This window comes from Coffea eugenioides, chromosome 5 (genome assembly GCF_003713205.1).
Source record: "Coffea eugenioides isolate CCC68of chromosome 5, Ceug_1.0, whole genome shotgun sequence".
NCBI classification, from domain to species: Eukaryota; Viridiplantae; Streptophyta; class Magnoliopsida; order Gentianales; family Rubiaceae; genus Coffea; species Coffea eugenioides.
In genome coordinates this window covers 40,629,382-40,650,822 of record NC_040039.1, presented here as the reverse complement: position 1 = coordinate 40,650,822, position 21,441 = coordinate 40,629,382, and the positions used below count along the sequence as shown (strand labels likewise).

The window sequence follows — 21,441 nt, the reverse complement described above, 5'->3', positions numbered from 1 at the left end:
AGCATTGTTACAAACTAGTATATCATTACCGTGTATTATATATTAACTTTGGTTTACACGTGTATTAATTCAACTACTTATATCCATATATTGGCATCTCAAGACCGATCATTAAACACGAATTACAAAGCATGCTTGAACAAAAAATACAAAATAAAAGTCAATGTTAATGACGATAATTACTCTGCATGCATGCAAAAATTGCAAATTAAATGAGCGTCTGGATAACAACGCATAACTGCCACGTTGGCATAACACATTCTTCAAGTATGAACATGGCACGTGGTAATAGATCCTTTTTAAGAACCATACAATTGGCATTCAAAACAATCTTCCACCGTAATAACTAAGCATTCTTTGGCCCACAAACATGAATTTATGTTTAGCAACATATTCTAGATGGAGTTTCGGTTTACCAGCTTTCACAACATATCTACTCCATGCATAACCACCGTAAACACAGTAAACACCTTATCTGCTCCAGCTTTCACAACACATTCTCTGGCAGTGGTTATGGAGCCGTAAACACCGTAAGTATCATTCTGTTAGATCCCAAAAACGTCATGATGATTGGTATTACTTCCCCTGAATCTTCTTCCTTGTCATCTTCATTTAAATTCCTTCAAGTTTAGCTTACTGCAAATGAAGTTCTTATCCCTGAAGTTTAGCAAGAATATAATCATATATACAGTATTTTCGGTATAATGGCATTACATGCATGCTTTTTTCAGTGATTTCATTACTTTCTACTAAGTTGGCGCATCCCACTTTAACCTTCTGGGTTCATAGCGTGCGTGAGCCGGCGTGTTTGCCACTCGTTCAATATTTCTATAAGAAAAGCTTCCAATCTCATATTTCGGCATATATTCAGTTTTTGCTCTTTAAGTTCAGATCAGTAGGATAGGGGTTGGTCGTCTTTTCTTAGCTGGTCTTACCGGTCCAGTTGGCGTTCAATGAGCTAAACTATGAACGAAGCTAGAGGGAGAGAGTTTTTCTCGGGACAGGGGCGGAGCGAACAGAAAATATTTGCTTGACCTGTGCTGGTTTCAAGAACCCTGGACCAACCTGGGTAAATTCATACTCTTATACACATAGCAGAGAAACACAAAAAAGAAACATATATCAACAAGTCATACACTGCAGACAGAGAATCAAGGTCTTCGTGACGTATCAAAAGTGGAAACAATAAGCTAAAGTTTCAACCAAGCAGAGAGTATCTCCAGTTAAGTTCTTTGGCAAAGACGCTTATGAGCACACCACGTACATGCTTAAAGTTAAGTTCTTTGGTAAAACATGCAAATCAAAATATCAATCGTAAATAGATTCAAGTCAGCATATTTGAGGTGCCAGATCATCTCTCTGATATTAGACAAATATCATCATCAAACTCCATAAACTTAATACCGAGGTGCCTTCAAAATCTGCAAGGACATTTACATGGTTAAAAAGTATATAAAAAAAGTTACCCTTGTGTATCCCATGTTTAGAAGACAAGAAGAAATATCTATAAAAAAAACTAGTTGGTACACGTACAAATATGATGTAAGGTTTCATGCCTGTGCCACGGATAGTTAGTTGCCATAACCACTGTCAGAGCTCCATGCATAAGGAATTCCAGTACTGCTACTCGCCTGTACACAATGTTATCCACTTCATTATTGGTGTTTTTGTGCATTCTTTTGGAATACACAGAATATTATTCAAAGTAGTGCAATGAGTTCAACAGGGGGGGTAAGTCATTTACCTTAGATGAAAACCGTGGAATGAGGGAATGACTACCAGCATCACAGAAAGTTGGTGTTTCTGAGCTAAAATCACAAGTCATTGGCTACAATGACAGCACAACATGTTCATAGAATAAACTTACAGTAGTAGGCAACAACGCATCAGAAATAAAAGTTAAATAAGGATTGACTCTACCTGCATTTCGACATTCATCCTGCCACCATCTGTAGAAGTAGACATATGAGTGGATAGCTGCATAGACCAGCTACCCATTAATGATTGATTGTAATCAGTTGTGTGAACGACTCCACCACAAGCTTGCAGTCTGGATATATCATTGAAACTTGTTTGCTTACTGCTGCTGCTTCCTCCAAATGCTGCTCGTTGGTAGTGCACTTCATCAAATTGTTCATCACTACCAAGCTCGTCTGTTTCCTCATAAGAGCAGTTATCATCTAAATTGCTGGTGTTCAAAGGACACGTCCTTTTGTTATGGCCATCACGTTTCCTATCAAAAATAAGTGTATACAAGAATTTGGTAGGAATGAAACATAATATTTCATGCAGAAGCTCAATGTAGTTCACTCACCCACATTTTCCACACTGAATACCAGTTGACCTTCTCCTAGGTTCTTGTCTTTGGCTGCCTTTTGATCTTGCTCGTTCTGGGTCTTTAACTCCATAGTTACGTTGGGGTTGACGTAATGTAGGTTCGGCAGGCCTTCTGTTTTCACTCAATTTTCTCACTTCAGGTGTTTCTCGTTCAATAATGCTCAGTATGCGTTCATATCCGACATCCGTCTTGGAGGCATAGAGACACATTGGCTTGCAACCAGCCATCAATCTCCCATACCTAGCAAGCTCAGTCACATCATCTGCTACATTTTGCACTACTGTAGCCCCTCGATGAAATTCTTCCCTTGCCTTTCGTGTCCATCTCTTCATTATGAGGAAATCAGGGATTCTTTCTATCCCTTCAAGTAGCATAATTCTAAACATATGTGTGCATGGAAGGCCAAGGGTTTCAAACATCATACAAGAGCATGCAAGCATTCCACCTAGAATGGTTTGCTGGACCCTGAACCTGCCATTCTCCCGTGAGTGCTCAACAAAATGTATTTTGTGTACCCCATCATCAATGAGGTCAGATCTATTATACATGCCTTGACCTTTAATAGCATTTCGGACTATCAAAAATATATTTCTAGTATATATTTCTGCTGCATGCTCCTCTATCCAAGGCATATCAGTGGTTGGAAGAAGGCTTGTTTGTTCGGTCTCGGCAATTAGCCTATTTTCTTCGTGCCGTATAGCAGCAACTCCCAAATCGAATGCCCGCATGAACTCAAACAATTTCAGCTCCCCTGTCAAATGAATCTTTAAAACGTCATTCATTTTCTCACATCTCTGTGTACTTTTCATGCCTGCAAAGAAATGATCGCGAAGATATGCCGTGGCCCATTTATCACGTTTTTTGTAAACTGATTTCACCCACTCACTGTCTTTGATGCCACACTCAATAACGGCTTTTTCCCATTCGCGCTCAAATCTTTGAGGGGACCAATTATTATGCATACACGAGGAGAAACGCTTCATGAAAGCTTTGTTTGCATTGTACTTTGCATTTCGTTGAAGATGCCAGGAACAGAGCCTATGCCTTGCCTCAGGTATTATATTCTTGATGGCTTTTTTCATAGCTGGGTCTCCATCTGTTATAATAGAAATTGGCTTTTTCCCACCATTTGCATCGACTAATGTTTGAAGGACCCAGTCAAATGCTTCCTCATCTTCATTGGATACTAAACAACACGCAAATATACATGTTGAGAAATGATTATTTACTCCACATAACACCACCAATGGCTGGTTGTAGTCATTCGTCTTATACGTAGAATCAAAAACTAGGACCTCACCAAAGCATTTGTAATCGTATAAGGACTGTGAATCTGCCCAGAAGAGACGCATTAGTCTATTTTCTGAATCTGTATGATACTTGTAACAGAAGTCATTATCCAAGTCCTTTTTTCCTTGTAGATATGCGATTGCACCCTCAGCATCACCATGTATAATCTCATTCTTGCGCTCCCTTTCTATTTTATTATACAGATCTTTATTCTGAAAATTGACTTTGTCATAGCCACCTGCCTCCAGTGCAAAGAGCTTCATAATCTGGCTTGTTCTTGTCCCGACCCTTCGCAATGCATATGCATGAGCATAGTCTGCATCAGAAACATTTCTATGTGCTCTTAGAAAAATGGCAGTTGAGGGCGTTGCCAATGTATGATTGTGCTCCCTTAAAAATTCAGTGACTATAAATTTGCTGCTTGGCAGATCATACTTGATTCGAAAGCAAGCTTTGCATTTCACCCTAGTCACAACTTTTGCTTCTCTCATTCGATTTTCCATTGTTTTCCATCTCTCTTCACGTTCACCCTCCCTACAGCATAGCCATTTTCTATAACGTGTCTTCCCATCATCATAATATTTTCGATCACTTCTTCTTATGCCAAAACCCATTGCTCTAGCATACACGAAATAAAAAAGCTCTGCATCTTCTACTGAGTCAAATGTCATGTTCATTACTTGATCATATTCCAGATCATCTATGCAACGAGCTTGAACATTATTGGCCATCACTTCTTCTTGCATTACTCCTTCTCCAGCTTCTGCTCGCATTTCTCCTCGTTCTCCATTTTGCTCTCGGGAGCCCGTGAGTTGTTCTCTCTCTAACTCTTCATTTGCATGCTCCAGACAAGATGGTTCGTGCCAATTCATTTTGTCTCTTTGAGTGGTCTCCACTGCTCACCTTTTGAACATATCACAATATGTTCTGTATGAATATTTTATTCCTAAATGTTTTACTATACCTGATCTACTTCTATTTTGCATGTGGGATTCGGAAATTAATTCTAAAAAACTGCATCTTCTACAATTTTTACTTGATAATAATATTTTGTAGGAGTAGTTTCTCAAGCTATTTCTATTCATCTGATAATTCATTATTTTCTTTCATACAAATGACAAATTTATAGTTCAATATACTTTTTTCTATTCACTGTCTTCATATACACGATACATATAAATCTCAATAAAAATGTAGCAGGCAATCATAGATAACAAAATTTAAATGTATTTTAAATAGGATAAGATGATTACCTGTTACAATAGGAACCTTGTGCTCCTATTGTACCCCTTCCGGTCTCTATTTTTTCCCAATATTCTTGGCCTGTAGTTTTTGAAAAAAAGCTCCCCTTTGCGGATATCCGATGCCAACTTTCCCATGTGCTATTTGACGTTTGAGAAGGGGCTTTGTAATTTTTTTTTATTTTTTTCCTATTCATTTTTATTATCTGCCCATTTACGTTGGTTGTTGGCATTAATAGCAACAGCTATTTAGTTTTCACATCAAATCCCCAACCAATTATCTGGTCTGGCATTAAACTCTGATTTTAGCTGTCCTGAGTCCGAGGTATTGTTTGATATCATTTGGTTGCCAACTACCTCGTTCAACAATTTAAGGTTGCGTTAAATGCAGGTTATGTACTTCATGATTAATGAGTTGGTCCAGACTCGTTGCCAACTACCCCATTACTCAATTCTAAGGTTGCGTTATTGAAGCTACTAGTATTGAAGCAACCAGTATCCATTTTGGCTTTTGAAAACTAGTATGAAATATTAATCCGTAATTGAATCTCCCGCCTATAATTTCCTTTATAATTCAAGAGCAATTTGTAGGATTTGTATAGAAATTCAAAATTCCCGCTCATTATTAGGTAGTGAAAATAGACTACAATTCAAGAGATCTGATGGCTATTATTTCATCTCCCACCCATATGTGAAGTACATTTCAAATCTGCCAGTCCATGTATTATATAGGTCCCGCCCATGAGTTTGTCTCTCTTCACGGTATTTCTGTTTAGTCTTATCGTTGTTATGGATAGACTGTGAGTGATTGAACTCCTTAGTAGCAAATGATACGGTCTTCAAGCTCAGCGATCTCACGAGCTGGATTGGCAATGGATCTCCTTCCCCAGTTCCAGTTCCTCTGATATTAGCGGAAGTGGTCACAGAAGGTGATGATGTCGTCTCCAACCTTGCTAGCTATTTTGGGCAACCACAACCAATGCATCTATTACAGACGTAGCAACTGCTTCGGTAGTAAATAAATCTCTTTGTTAGAATTTTGATATTTTCTATTTTCTTGTTTCTGATGTCGCTCTGATGTCTCTAGCTTGTTCCTATCTCTGATGTCTGTCAAATGCCTGCACAGAAAAAATATTTGTTTTGCTTTTGTCTTACGTATTATTGACTGACTTACCTTGGTTGTGTATTTATAATTATATTTCATATTCAATTTCAACGTAAAACAAAAAAAAAAGGGAATATCAGCTCAGCCTTAAACGTAGGTCTTTCGTGTATTTGTCTACAAGCTGCTCCCTTATGTGTAGAAGCTAGTTAAGAGCAATGGCAGCGAGGAAACAGAAACGCAAGTCTCAATGTTCAGTTCAGTTGTTGATATGAACGGCTTCAATAAAGACTAATAGGGTCCATACATAATAAAAGATGATTTTGTAGCAGTTGAGAGTCATTAATGATACAATGGAACAGAGGTAGTTAATGTCAGCTATTAATGGAACAGAGGTAATTAATGGAACAAAGGTAATTAATGCCTGCTAATGGTCGGAAATCCTTGTTGTAAATCAACTTTAAACCTTTTAAGCATTACAACAAACCCAAGATAAAAGATTAAGGTCAAGGCAAAGCATCCCATACTTTCTAAGCATTACAGGAAAAGCTGATAAAAGATGGTCTTGTAGCAGATCAACGACATAAAGCTATTCTAAAGAACCAAAAACATCGATAATAGCTATTTGAAGCTTTTGTACCAAAAAATTACCTAACAACTGGTCTTGCAGATGATCAGAATCCATATCCTACACCTTAGCTAACAAAATAAGGCATAGACACATAACTAGAAACATTACATACTTCACCATAGTTTGTGAAGCAACTACTTCCTTCATCATTGCTCTAATCTTCATTATTTCAGCTCTTGTTTGCATGACTTCATCCAGAATTCGGCCCTGCAATTCGTCAACTGTCGGTGCAGCAAGGTGACCGCCGGATTTCACCGTGTCAAGGGCATTTGCATATTCATCACACCATCCTATCCATGGTCGGCAGCGCTGGATAGCTGAACTTAGTCAGTATGAGAAAAAAGGAAGAAGATTTTTTAAGATTAATTTTCTATAACATCTTTTTCCAGCAAGATTGATCTTACCACTTCACTCGGGCATACATAGTAGTGCCTCCCTCGATTTGCCTCTGACTTGCCGACCACCATAATTCGACAGAAACCATTCTTGCACTCGCATAAGCGGTCTGGATATTTTGCAAATGATGCTGCTGAATTTGAAGAGCTACTGGCCATTATCTTTTTTTGAGTACACTATACAAGTTGGAATGGTGTGTGAGACTTAGGCACAACAACGCTATATATAGACTTTAATGGTCTCCAGGATTGCAGGTGCACTTGCATTTATGCCATTGTGGGTAACCATCTGGAGAGTCGCATTAGACATCCAATTCGGTCTTATCCAATTCACTAGAGTATGAACATAACAAAAGATGATAGTGGTTGTCCATGTGGAATATGAAAAAATTTTATTTTAATTACAAGCGGTTGTCCATGGTTATCCATGTGTAATTATAACTAATTACAAGCGGTCTAGTTATTGTAGTCATTTATTCTTCCATTTAAAAGAAGAATTAAGTAACCACCTCAATTTAACAAAAGCCAAAATCAACCTCATCCAAGGAGATCAGCAACATTTTGTGGAAGTTCTTCGACAACCACATTGTAGAACTTCTGAATATCAAACAACATTTTCTCATCTTCCCTTGTCACGAAATTTATAGCAACTCCTTTTCTTCCAAACCGTCCACTTCTTCCTATGCGATGAAGATAGTTCTCCGGCTGAGTTGGAAGATCATAATTTATGACGAGAGATACTTGCTGGACGTCAATGCCACGAGCCAAGAGATCAGTGGTGATGAGAATACGAGAAGAACCAGAGCGAAATTCGCGCATTATTATATCCCGGGTATTCTGATCCATGTCTCCATGCGTAGCTGAGACTGTGTGGTCACGGCCTCTCATTTGGTCAGTAAGCCAGTCAACTTTGCGTCGAGTATTCACGAAAATCACACTCTGGGTGATGGCTAGAGTCTCATAGAGATCACATAAAGTTTCAAGCTTCCACTCTTCCTTTTCAACATTCACATAAAACTGTTTAATTCCCTCGAGAGTTAATTCATCACGCTTAACCAAAATCCTGACCGGCTTATTCATAAACTTTCTAGTGATTTCAAGGGCTTCAGGTGGCATGGTAGCAGAGAAAACTCCTACTTGAAATTTGGCAGGTAGAAGCTGAAAAATGTCATATATCTGGCAATAAAGACAAAATCAAGTGCTGAGTATCGAAAAATTTCTCAAAACCTCAAGAAAATGTTCAAGCAAAAACCAAGCGTCACTCTTCAAGTTTACAATATTGGAAAAAAAAAAACTGACTCTGCTTCATCAAATAGACAGTATAACATCTTCCACAAAAAGCAGAAAGCGCAACCAATTGACAAAAGAACTAAACATACAAAACCAGGTCAAGAATTTTAATGCCACTGCTACGCTGACAATAAATTCACCACTTCAGTAGAGATGATACAACAAAGATTACAATACATTCCAAGATTTTAAACAACTTGCTCATTTTAGGAATTATCAAAAATTGGTTGGTGATAGGTACAAAAGAAAAGCTCAAAACACACAGAACTTAGAAAATCATCGCTCAGTACAGATGATACAGCAAAGACAGAAGAAGTAGCATCAATGCCACAATATTATATCTCTCAGGAAACCATCAACCTTACAGAGGCACAGTAATCTCATGAATTCAACTCCCACTAGCAGTCCTATTCAAAGAAGGAGATGACTCCCAACCAATTGAACTTCACAAAAATTCTCTTGAAGCTAGTTGGGATGCACTGGTTGGAATATCTCTTGAAGGCCTTCAAATTCATCAACACAGGTTTGTCTGGCTTCGTTGGATGCATCCACAAATAGTTCAATTGCTCGGCTTCTCCTAGCTTGATTGGATATTATCTGAGTTGAGGCAAAGCCAGAAACCCCATATAAACAAAAATCAAATGCACACACATGAAAATTGGACATAGTTAATGAATGAGTGAACTACCTACCTCAATTTTGATCCCATCCTCCATTTCATCGCATACTTCCATGTATTTCATCACGAACATAGCAGAGTCCCACCTATTTTGTTCGTGTGCAGCCAAAAAAGGTTATATAACAATTCACATATTGAAAAATCAGGTCTCAAGCTATTCTACTAGACATAAACATAGACAAATTACTTGTTGATTTGCCTTGGGCACCAACTGGGACTCAAGTATTCAAAGTCGTTGAAGTCATATCTGAAATTTTCCCCATATCCCGTATATAGTGCACCACTAATTTTTGAACACTACAAAAGATGACAATACCAGTAGCTTCAAAGCAATTCAAACTCTTCATTCTACACACATCAAATATCATGCATTCATGACATATATCATGTAAGAGTTTTCATTTCTTACCACCACCTTTGCATTCATCAACCGCAATTCATTGAAATCTTCATCAGGGAATGGGTCGAATATCATAACCTTATTCTCTTTCATGTAAATGACTGCCAAATACCAGTGTTTTCCATCCCAATTCAGTGGTATACAAATCTGCAGATATCAATAACGAATGAAATTACTAATCCCATATTTTTTAATACATCCCATTCATTAATAACTAATGAGACTATTTACCTTCTCACACTCCATAATCAAGCCACCAAATTTGTTCTCAGTTAGGTAATAGATATACAGCTCATCCAGTGTCATCTCATTTTTTGTCACCATTTCCTTCAACAAACAATTGCAAATATTAGCCCAAATCCAAAATCAGTGACTGTTGCTGACTCCTCCTACCAAGCAATGAACCTTATGGAAATGATCCTTCAGCTCAATTTATGTTCCTAACAGACTTACCGCTGACCAACTCGGCATGTACCACACGCGATATGATGCATTCCCAGAATTTCTCCTTGCACGTGCCGTGAGCAATGCAGAGTAACAGTTAACAATCTACAAGAACACAATGTCAGTATACTAAGTTTTCAAAATTAATGTTTTGTGATAAAAATACTTAATTATGTGAGATTTACCTCAGCTTCGACACCCATACAAGGCAATAGACAAAGAATATGCTCTCTGTTAGCTACCTGGCCTCTAATTGTAACGACGGCTTGCCTGCACGTGTTTTTTCAGTCAGATATCTATGTTTGCTTATCAACACCATACGGGCAATGTGTTTCTAAATATAATTTTAGGAACACTTTCACTTACTCCAGCGGCAATGTCATATTCATGAGAAAATCATGAACCACAGCACTAGCAGTTTTGCAATTATCAACTCCCTCTCTCCTTATTGTCTAGAAAACTCAAAACAAAGGTTAAATTTTGCATATTAGTGCCTCATTTTACTATATCAAGTTTGCTATACAAAAACAGAGGTTAAAGGATGAGCAATTTAATTCACATTATTCAATATCAAGTTTCTCACCTCTAAAGCTCCTTCTGCTCTTCTCCGTGCTTCGTTCCTTCTTTGGGTATATACTGATACCCTTCCTGCTAGTCCTTTGGGTTTTCTTTCATGTGCCCTGCTAGGTGTTTGCTTCTTGACTTTGTATTCGTTTGTCGAGTTAGATGACATCTCAGAATCTGGCTCACCAATTTTAGGTGATTTTTTTGAGATCTTTCTTCTGGGTTCATTCTCTTGGAGACCAACAGTGCTCCACTTTGTCTTCCGAGAGTTGTACTCTTTAGTTGGGGAGGCTATAAAGTCACCAAAGTTGTTACCATTTTTAACGCCGATAACCATACGACTCTCTCTTCTTCCCCTACTCTTAACCATCATTTGTTTCATGGATTGTGCTGGTGTGCTAGGAATGTGATTATTTTTTTTCAACATAGTGAAATCATATCCCATTTTTGATTTCCTGCTCACTTTTCGCTCAGCATCCTCTGCTTTACATTGAATGGCCTTCATATGACATCCATCACAGTAGCCCACACTAATTCTTCTCAGCTCCTTCATTATCCCAGACTCTAGATGATTCAGGGACTTGGATAAACCCATTACAACGTCCAAAAGTTGTTTCTGACTTTCCTTTATCTCAGATGTGCATCTTTCAAAATAGTTGAGTAGATCCTCCACCTCCTCATAATTTTCAGCTTCCTCTTGGATTTCCATCTCTCTACTACTGCTGCTGTCCACGCCCTTATGCTTGCCTGATGGATAGTTTTCTCCGCAACCTCTTTCGCTGGATGAACTCAAGCAGATGGTGTTGGATTGTCTCACCCGCCGCACCATTATCACAACACTCTTGTATGTTTGTTGGCAAGCATTAGATTCTTCATAAGACAAATGGTGTCGGGTTGGGCAGCCCTATATGTGTCCTTATATGTTAAATTCACTTTTTACCCTTTAAACAATTTATCATTTTTTTAGTTGGTCAAATGAAAGCTTTTACTTCTACAACCGGTATCCAACCACTACATCTGAAATCGTGCCACTTCTTCTAAGTAGGATCCAACGGCTATATTGCACACAAGTCCATCTTATGGTTCAAATTAAATTTCTACCACAACAGACAAAACAATTATTTCTGTGCTGAAGTGATATCCGTAATAAAACGGTACAAAGGAAATTGAAGGAAAAGTTCATTTACTCACGTGAAGGTAAAGTTGGTCCGCCATCTCTGGAGACGAAACTGAGTGGGAAGAAACGAAAACTAAGCCTGATTTACCTTTCATGAAACGAAAAGTAAAATTGAGTGGGAAGAACTAGCAAGTCCATCTTCGGAGAGATTACACTTTCACCGTGATAAGAGACCCAAGGTTAATTACACTCCCACTTTCAATTGCGAATGAATTATACTTTATTTTATGCTTCATGCATCATGAAAAGATTCTTTGGTCAATTTTCTTATTCCTTCTATAACATATACTACATACATGCTTCAACATCTCATTTTCATTTATGAAAAATGATTAAATCGTACTTTATGATTCATGAATCATGAAATGAGTTCTTTTTTTCTATTTCACACAACTACAATACGAATCCAAAAACAATATTTGTTTCTCATTGTAATACCAATTATTCTTAATCCTTTCACAATTCTTACGATTTATAATTCATAAATCTGAAAACAAGATTAATAAGGTTTTGCAAATATTCTTAACCCTTTTTTACTATATACTCAAGCAATTAGATCATGAATCATGAAAAGAGTTCATATTTCATGATTCATGAATCATGAAAAGAGTTCTTTCTTTCTACTTCACAAAACTACAAATTGAATCCATGAATTTATAATTATTCTTACCAATTATTGTTAACACTTTTGCAATTCTTGCACAATATTTGATTTTCTTTGCAATTATTCTTGGTCCTTTTCTTTGCAACTATACCTGATACTATAGGATGAAGTCACGTGATAGGTAGCAATACATTAGAAAATGAAAATTTAGCTCTTATATATGATTATTTCCTTACAATATCTTGTTCTATTAATTTTATCATATATTTGCAATGCTTTTTAAAATCATAAAAGAAATGTAAATTATCTATTCATTTCTAATTTTCGAACATGCAAAGTTATAATCTTGTATTCGTCCATACTAAAAATTGTTCTTAACTGTGTCATGATAGTCTAACCAATACCAATTCTTAAATTTAAGCATGTATACATCAATACTATATTTGTGCAGCATTATTGGGTATGATACTTTCTTCTTCTTCTTTTTATGCAGTCATAGCTAGCAATAATTATAGCTGCATAGTTAATTAGCCTTCAAGTTATTGAATGAAAGTACTAATTTCTCAATTTAATGAATGCTACGTAGTTTTCTTAATACAAATTACAATAAATCCTCTATAAATTAACAATCTCGGAGTTATACAAATTCTATTAATTTAAAATTAATTAATAAATTAATAGTTTATTAATTTATGAGTGTGCTTACAATTCAAATAAACACTCGTTTAATCGACTAAAGTTTTTTTTTATTTTTATAAACATATGAATTATTCTAGTAATAAAAAGATGTTAAAAGTCTAAATATGTAAATTACCTATTGGATTATCCAGATGATGAAAATGAGACAAGTTTAGAGGTCTCCAGTTTAAAAGAGTTATTGTTGGCATTACTGAAAATCATGCTAATGATGAAAGTTAGAGATGATATAGTAACTTTGGAGCCTATTACACAAAAAGAAGCACTTAAAGTATTATTAACTCTTCATAATTTATTGTAATATGAGAATTCATGTCCAAAACATTTAGATACAATAAGGAAAATTAGGAATGAGGTTTGGATATATTTAAATTTCGAGATAAAACAAACAACAATAGACTTATGTTTCATAAATTTTTATCTCCTTTTGCCTAAAAATATGTTCAAGTTTGGGAGTACCAACTGTAAAAAGTTTTTTATGTTATTTGAAAGAAAATTATTCATTCATTAGTAAATTCGGGCATGTCATCTTGTATTATATTATCCATGAAAGTATATGGAATACTTTTAATGTTAAGATTGTTTGTTGTTCTACTTTTAGAATAAACAATGAGGAATTATATTTTTGTATTTATACCTATTAAAAATATTATTAACTACATCACTACATAGTCTAATCAATACGAATATTTGATTTCAAGCATGTATATATTAGTACAAATACCATTAGTATTACTAGTGATAAAGGGCACACTCAAACTATGTGTAATTTAAAACAATCACTTTTTATATGGAAGAAACTGGTATAAAATTTTAATAAACAAAAAAAATTTTGATCTTTTAAAAGCTTTTTTAAAATCATTTTAATGAATTTGGTAATTATAATGTTTATGGTTGGTTATCGATGAAAGTTAGTTGTGCTATTGGATGACAATACATAGACAATATGTTAATCAAATGATAAAAATATAATTAAGTGATTATGATGATAATGTTGAAAATTTAAAAGTGACAAGTATGGTCTAATTAAATTTCACCTATTTGCATTCCGGTTATTATGTCATCAATTCATTCTCATTAATTTGGACTAATACCATTACAAATGCATTTTTTAAACATTTCTTTATGTTCTACCCGCAAATATAATAAAAAAATCATATTAATTTCTTCTCATATAATAAAACAACATATTACTTCTCCTACAAATATTCCATCTCAACGAATTAATTAACCATTCATTTACTCCTTTACAGCTATTAATTCCTATTATTGGTTTAATTAATTATACATATTATTCCAAAATTTCTTCCAAAATATTTAAATTATCTACTCTTTTGTCAATTTATGTAATTAAATGAATCAAAATTTATCTAATTCTGCACATACATATATTATTTATTTTTCTAATTTCTTTTCAGTTGTATATCTAACTTTGCATTTTCTTCGTTATGTCTATTGTTCATAAATTAGAAAACGATTATTAATAATGTCTTGGCTCTTTTCACATGGGTTAACGATGAGTGAACCCATAGTGGGGGTGAACCCATATGCCTGACAAATTGTCCTGGGTCATTTCAATCTGGAGCCCACCATCACAACATTCATTTAAGTTTCGGTAGCCTTAACCCACACCAAAAACAACCTTCAATTTTGCTTTTCCTCTTGCTCCTATCACAACCGTACCACATCAAACCACTTTACCAATGCATTGGTGCAAACCACCGTACCAATCCTTAGAATTTTCGACAAGATAACCTTTATGTTTGCGGCTGACAAAAAAAGTTTTATCTTTCTTAATATCTCGCTCAATCAGATGTTTCAGGGAAAAAATGCAATCGGTGAGGTGAGACAATTACCAGATGTAGGATTAGAGAATAAGATGCAATTGATGAGGTGAGATAATTACCAGTTGTAGATATCTGGTTACAGGAAATTGGCGTCCAAGGATAATATATGTAATCTTGGGAGAGTTACCCCAGTAAGTATGGATTAGAGAATAAGTAGGGATAAGGTAAAATCACGAATAGATCGGTCCGTAGCCACTAACCCAAGCTTATAAGCCATTCATTTTCTTTCCATATGGGACGTAAATTGGGATATGCCAATACAGGTATACAGTAAAAATAGATGTTAACACAAGAAAACACAGATTATTTATTTAAATTTGTGCTTTACACTCAATCTCATCCATGTAATTTCAAAATAAACCATCTTTCACTGTGTTATTACTCTGCAATTAGTATTGTGATTAAAGAGAGCATGGGGGTGTCCATAAGTTGATATCATACAGATAGCCTAAACTCTCTCTCTCTCAACTAGGGGTGTTCACACTTCAGGAAAAATCGAATAATCGGCCAATCCAATTTAGATAAAAATCAGATATCGATAAAATGAAATTCGGGAAAATCGAACAAGATCCAATCTTAAAATTTGGTAAAACAGTTTGGAAATAGATATTTAAATTTGATTCCCGATTACCTATCAAATTACCAAATTTCATATTTTAATTAAATATTTTATATATTTCATGCCTACTAATATATCACATTGCATAGTAATGTATTAGTCAATAGTGTTATAAGTTATAATCTATCCTTATAAACAAATATGTGACCTTAAAAGCATATTAATTAACATGTTTATAACTTTTAAGCTGTTAATTACATATTGAATATACTTAACTAATCTATATTAGAAAACCAATCTAAAACTTTGAATATTTTACTGAAATACTGACTATCTGACCAAAATTCAATTACCAAATAAAAAGTTTAAACAATAATTGGATGTTGACCTCATTGAAAAAAAACTGAAAGAAATCGAATTTTTTTTACTAAATTACCAATTATTGGATGATGAACACTCCTACTCTCAACCTAAACTCTCATTTTTTCTCTCTAACTTTTCTTCCTTTGGAAGAACCTCCTGCAAGGAAATGTCTCCCTTGCATAGTTTTTTTTTTTTTTGGCTGTATTTGTAATAAAGTTTCTTCTGAATTTTTTTTGTGAGAATTCCATCTCTTCTAGGATTTCTTAGTAAAAGTTTTCTCCTTTTCTAGAGCTTCCTAGTGAGCGTTTTCTTCTCTTTTAGTGATTTCTAATGAAATTTTTTTGTAGATTTTCCTATATTGTTTTTAGATCTAATTTTTGCAGATTTAGTTGTTAGATTTGGGATTACTTAGATTTATTTCAATAGATCTCTCCATTGATATCAGAGTTTGAAGCAGTTAATTAGCAAATCTAACAGTTGAAGCATACACAGATGTTATTGGAACTATAAGTGTTACATTTGATTTTTTTTAGTACTGTTGGTGCTTTACAATGTAATTTTTATTAATTTTCTAGATCTATATTATCTGTTCTTTAGATCTATCATATCTATATATGGTGTGATATAATTTCTATATCCATTAATATAGATTTAATGAAAGTTTGATATTTTATTAAAAATAACAAAAAGTTGATATTCTGCAAATAATTACAAAAAATTACTTAAATCTAAAAGATGTTAACCATGTGTCAATTCTATTAATGATCGTCTCATTAATAATAACTTTGCTTCATCTAATGGATGCTGCCTTTGAGACAGTCTCACTAACAATCCTAGATTCCTATCTTTCTTAGCATAGCATAGAAAAGAGAAAATTGCATTAATTATCTCTCACACATTACTGATGCAAAATTTTAGTTTCTTAGAATCAAAACGAGCAATTTTAGCCTCTAACAAATAAAAAAAGGCTCGCTTTTGGTTCTTGGTCAATTTTTCAATCAGAACTTTGGCTGAAATATGTCATGGACATCACATGGCCAATTTTTAAACAATAAATTTGGCAATTCGCTCAATTATTGATCCCATTTCTCACTTATTCCATTATTTTCCCCAATGCTGTTCTACTCAAACCCTAACTCCAAAAGCTTGCTTTAGTTAACAATGATGAATCTCTGAGGGGAACGTTTTGGCTGTGATTCTATTGTGCATTTTGTTCTTTATCAGCATGTGAACATGTTCATGCTGTTTAATTTGATTTTGATTGAGTTTCGGGAGAAGAATCACGCTTAATTAGTGAATACTGTTTTGGGGTTTTCTAATTAGTGACTTTCTAGTTAATTCTGTGGTATAATGGATCGGAAGAAATGTATATCTTGGTGCAATGAAACTTTCTCCACGATGAATTAGATTTTTGTTGGACGTTTTATCCTATTTCATTTTTTTTGAGTTTTAAGTTTCGGTTGAAAATGGCATTCCCATTTTTGCGAGTTATTGCGTTCAAACTTCTCATTGACCTTGATCTTTAAGATCCTAGAAATCAATAGATGCAATTTGATTGCAACTTTGTTTGAATCTTATGTAGAAAATAGAATAGAAAATTTAGAGTTTTGGATTTCACGTTTGACTTTTGATTTATGTTTATGTGGTGATTTCTATTTGATCTGAAGTTTGGAACATGCTTGAAGTGATTTCAGAGCTTCATTGACACGAAAATCAAGTTGTAAAATTTGTCAAAATAACTTTCTGATGAGTTAGGCTGAAAAATCTGTAAAACCCTATGGGGAAGATGATAGGATCCAACAAAATCTAGCCAAAATTCAACTGGATAGTTGACCAAGGACTAAAAGCAAGTTTTTATATATGTTAAGGAATAAAATCTCTTATTTTGATTCTGAGAAGCTAAAATTTTATATAAGTGATATTTGAGGGATAATTATTGTAATTTTTCCCATGGAAGAAAATTAGAATATTCTAAATCAGCGTACCAAATGTCACCACGTTCTCGACCCGTTGCCTACGGCTACGTAGTCAATTCAATTGTTTTGTTATTTGTGATGTCAGTGCGGATACAATAGTCCTATTATAATCATGGAAAGAGATTCCACAGCTATTTACATAAAAAAAATTATAAGATTGATCAGCTATTTACATAAAAAATTTAGGTATAATTTCAGAAATCTCCCTTGAGGTTTCTCACACTAGCACTAACCTCCTATGAGATTTCTAAAATTACACTAATCTCCCATGGCGGTGTTTTGGCGCACATTGCTGGCCTAAGCTATGGTAAATTTACTTGTGTACCCTAAGCCATTAAAGATGTTAAAACAAGCAAATTTAGGGACAAAATAAGGTTAGGTCAGCAAATTTGAGATTAACTAATTAAACGAGAGGGGGAGGGGAGGGATGCATTGGGAGGTTTGAAGGAAGGGAATGTAAATGAGGGGTTTCAGTTTCTAATCCTCCCACTTACACTATAAAAAAAATTAAATGAGATTAAAAGATGAAGGGAAAATTTAGAATAAATTACTGTCCAAGTTTCATAGGCTGTAACATAAGTTTCTTTTCTACCAGAGAAAAGTTCAAATTTGACACTAAAGAGGAAGGATTCTTGGTTAAAGTAAATATTTTAATCAGTAGGAAAGAATGTATTAAAAAGAGAATTATTGATCAACCAAAACCATTCATAATTGTTGGCAAAATAAGAAGTAAATATAGTATTCGTATCCAATTTTCATCTACAAAATGCATATTTTGTGCAAATTTTGACATTGAGTTTAAAGAATTTGACTCCTAGTGAAATTCTGCGAATTATAATATGTAATGAAGATCAAATTTATTCATGAACCATTTCTCATTCTAAGTTTTGTGCAAGAACCTCAATATAAATACACAGACTATTTTCTATTTGATTAAGATTTTAGTCTCATAATTTCACGAGTATGGTATCAGTTGTACACTCATAGTGCTTTATTGGTTTAATAGCGGAAACATAGGTAACTATATATAACCAATTAATATTAACAAATTGATGCTCAAGTATTGGCCCTCCGAGGCTTGGTCTGGTGGCTGGGGTTACTGAAGATGGGGCTTAGGTCCCTGGTTTGAAGTTCAAGCAATTCTCTTTACACTCATATAAAATATTATAGACAATTTAGTGTACATTATTCCAACTGTTGATAGTCTATAATTTTAACTAAAATTACACTTTATGTGATTATAATTATACAAGGGTTTATTATGTGATGGCATACCATAAAACTGTATCGTCAACTTTATACTTTTTTATCTGATTTTATTTGCAATCTAATAATTCATATTTACCATTTAATTGTTTAAGGTGTTGTTAATATATAATTAAATAACTGATATCAGTGAAGACACTCAACATTACCCTACATTTTGTTGTGGGCTAACATTCCTTTCTTTTACTAATACAACTCCAGGAAAAGTAACAAGGGCATATGTGAAACAAAATTATCATCTCACTTCTCAAATACTTTTTTAATGCCACTTTATTTGACATGGCTGAATCTGTTACCAAAACATTAAACTCAGGGGAGATTAGCATAATTTTAGAAACATCAGGAGAGGTCAATGCAAGTGTCAAAAAACTCACGAGAGATTTCTGAAATTATCCCAAAAATTTATATATTTAGATTCCTGCCGGCAAGAGAACAGGGCATACACTGGAGCTTAAAAGTTAAGGGCAATGGCTGACTTCAATAGCCCATAGCAAATTGTACAAATTCCTTGGGAGAAGTAAAGAAAAAAAATTGAATTTCCCAATGGATGTATTTAGAAACTTGATTTACTTTTTTTTCGTTCTTATAAACTTTTAACTTATTGGCTAGGGTTTGGTCAGAAATTTAACTTCAAATTGTGCAATTCAAATAGCATGAGTTAGACTGGTTTTCATGGCTGTCGAGCGCCCAACAAAAGATCCGTCATATTTTGATTTTTGTTCAGTTTGCAGAGACTTGTTAAAATGGGGTGCTAATCATTGAGCCCTACATGTGACCCAACGTGACCTGAAGTTGTATTTTATTTCCACATTTTTTTATTTTCTTTTGTTTTAGTTCATCAATATTGTACCCTATAAATAGGCCAACCGTAGGTATTTCTAATCATTCATCTATCCACATTTCATCAAAAGTTTGATTTGGTTTTCCAATAAATTTGAGAGATTCTTCTCGCTCTTTCGAATCTTAGATTCGAATTCAGGAAATTGTTTGTGTGATTTTTCCTTCTCGATTACTCTTCCGTATCATTTTCACTTTCTATCGTGATACAGATACTGCCCCTGCTAAACAAATTATCTGGAATTGCCTCTGTTATGATTTTATGATTGAAGAATTATATCCAGAAACTCAAGAACTAGTCAATTTGGAAAGGATTCACGGTAATGTGTATCAGCACAAAACGCAACTAACAAAGTTTTATTCTAAGGACTCAAGTCACATTTTTTTTGTTCGCTATTCGCTATCGAATCTTAGTTTTTTGTGCTGATGTTATACAAGCACCATATGGTAAATAATTAAGAGAATCTGGTAATTATAAATAAAAGACACAAATGATACAGACAGGCCGGATAAATAAAAGACACAAATGATACAGACAAGCCGGTTAAAAGAGAAGTCAAGGAAATCTTGGTTTAGTGACTAAAGTTGAAACTGACTTAGAGATTCTAAATTCAAATCTCCATTTTCCGTTTCTCCATTCATAAATTCTGTCATTCTTGTGTTGGAAAAAAAAATTTTAAAAAGCTAGCAAAAAAGAAAAAAGGAAAAAAATATTACGACAAACTACATTATCATCACCGAAAGATGTTGATCTAGTAACTAAAGTTGAGACTCTATAATTTAGAAGTTTTGGGTTTAAATCCTCTTTTCTCCTCCCCACTTCTTTAATTCTATCCCTCTCCTACTAAAAGAATAAAAATAAAAAACTACATTATCATCATCCAGTATGAACAATTAAGAAAAACCTAATATCTCATTCATTGAAGGTAGATTCTTTTTTTCACATAGCGTATAGAAAGAAAAGTTTATACCCCATCATCAACATGCCATAAATTTAAGTGAGATCATACGGAGAAGTCCATCCACAATCTTTGTTGCTGACCAAGAAGAAGGGTACAAGGTTACCTACTACCTATAATCCAACACGAGCCCATGATTCCAAATATATAGTATTAGGGTAGGAGAAAGTTTGGTCCACCTAAAACTAAGAAAGTCTTAAGAAACCTTTTAAAATTTGTTTTGTTTATTCAAGGTATCCCTAAGCCTCCGCCAAGTCCACATGGACCAGCTCTTCGCTTGGAACTGGCGAGCCAGTGAATAGCTCCACTAGTCCTATCATCTGAACCAATCCAACGTCCCAACACGTTTAAGGTGTCCCTTGCAGAAACGGTCCACATCGCATAAAAATGTCTCCACAATTGTCTTGATCCGAGGCTGTCAAAAATCTTCTGAATTAAGTAATCCCACGCTTCCGGGAGGAGGACCGTGACGGGTGGATGCGAATCTTACAAGCATGGAGATTTCTTTTAGCGGTCTCCATTGGTTGCCTTGGTTTTGTAAACTCTACTAATTAGTAGTTTTATCAATTGCGTATTATTGTATTATCTTCCGTACCATAAAAAAAATAAAGAAAGATATCTTATAGGTAATGCATGAGCTAGTTACACCAGATTAGGTTGGTGGTTCACTTGATCCAATAATATAGTATTAATTGCCAACACATTTTTTGATGAAATTGTTAGAGCTTTCTCAAGTCAAGATTGCATTTGGGATTTCACATCTATTCAAATCTAAGTTGTGAA

The 21,441-nt window shown here is 34.6% G+C and overlaps 2 protein-coding genes across 2 annotated transcripts; both read right to left on the bottom strand.

Annotated features, from left to right (window-relative positions):
* Positions 1 to 422: 422 nt before the first annotated feature.
* Positions 423 to 4,500, bottom strand: LOC113771654 (protein FAR1-RELATED SEQUENCE 5-like). Its single transcript, XM_027316225.1, has 6 exons — positions 2,315 to 4,500; positions 1,921 to 2,233; positions 1,745 to 1,828; positions 1,580 to 1,631; positions 1,405 to 1,421; positions 423 to 542 (listed from the first exon to the last, which is right to left on the bottom strand). The coding sequence occupies exons 1-6, from the start codon at positions 4,498 to 4,500 to the stop codon at positions 423 to 425; spliced, it is 2,772 nt and encodes a 923-aa protein (XP_027172026.1).
* Positions 4,501 to 7,512: 3,012 nt separating this feature from the next.
* LOC113771653 lies at positions 7,513 to 11,203 on the bottom strand. Its single transcript, XM_027316224.1, has 10 exons — positions 10,394 to 11,203; positions 10,177 to 10,262; positions 9,996 to 10,080; positions 9,820 to 9,915; positions 9,598 to 9,693; positions 9,376 to 9,513; positions 9,166 to 9,263; positions 8,980 to 9,052; positions 8,768 to 8,884; positions 7,513 to 8,173 (listed from the first exon to the last, which is right to left on the bottom strand). The coding sequence occupies exons 1-10, from the start codon at positions 11,201 to 11,203 to the stop codon at positions 7,535 to 7,537; spliced, it is 2,238 nt and encodes a 745-aa protein (XP_027172025.1). The 3' UTR covers positions 7,513 to 7,534.
* Positions 11,204 to 21,441: the final 10,238 nt, after the last annotated feature.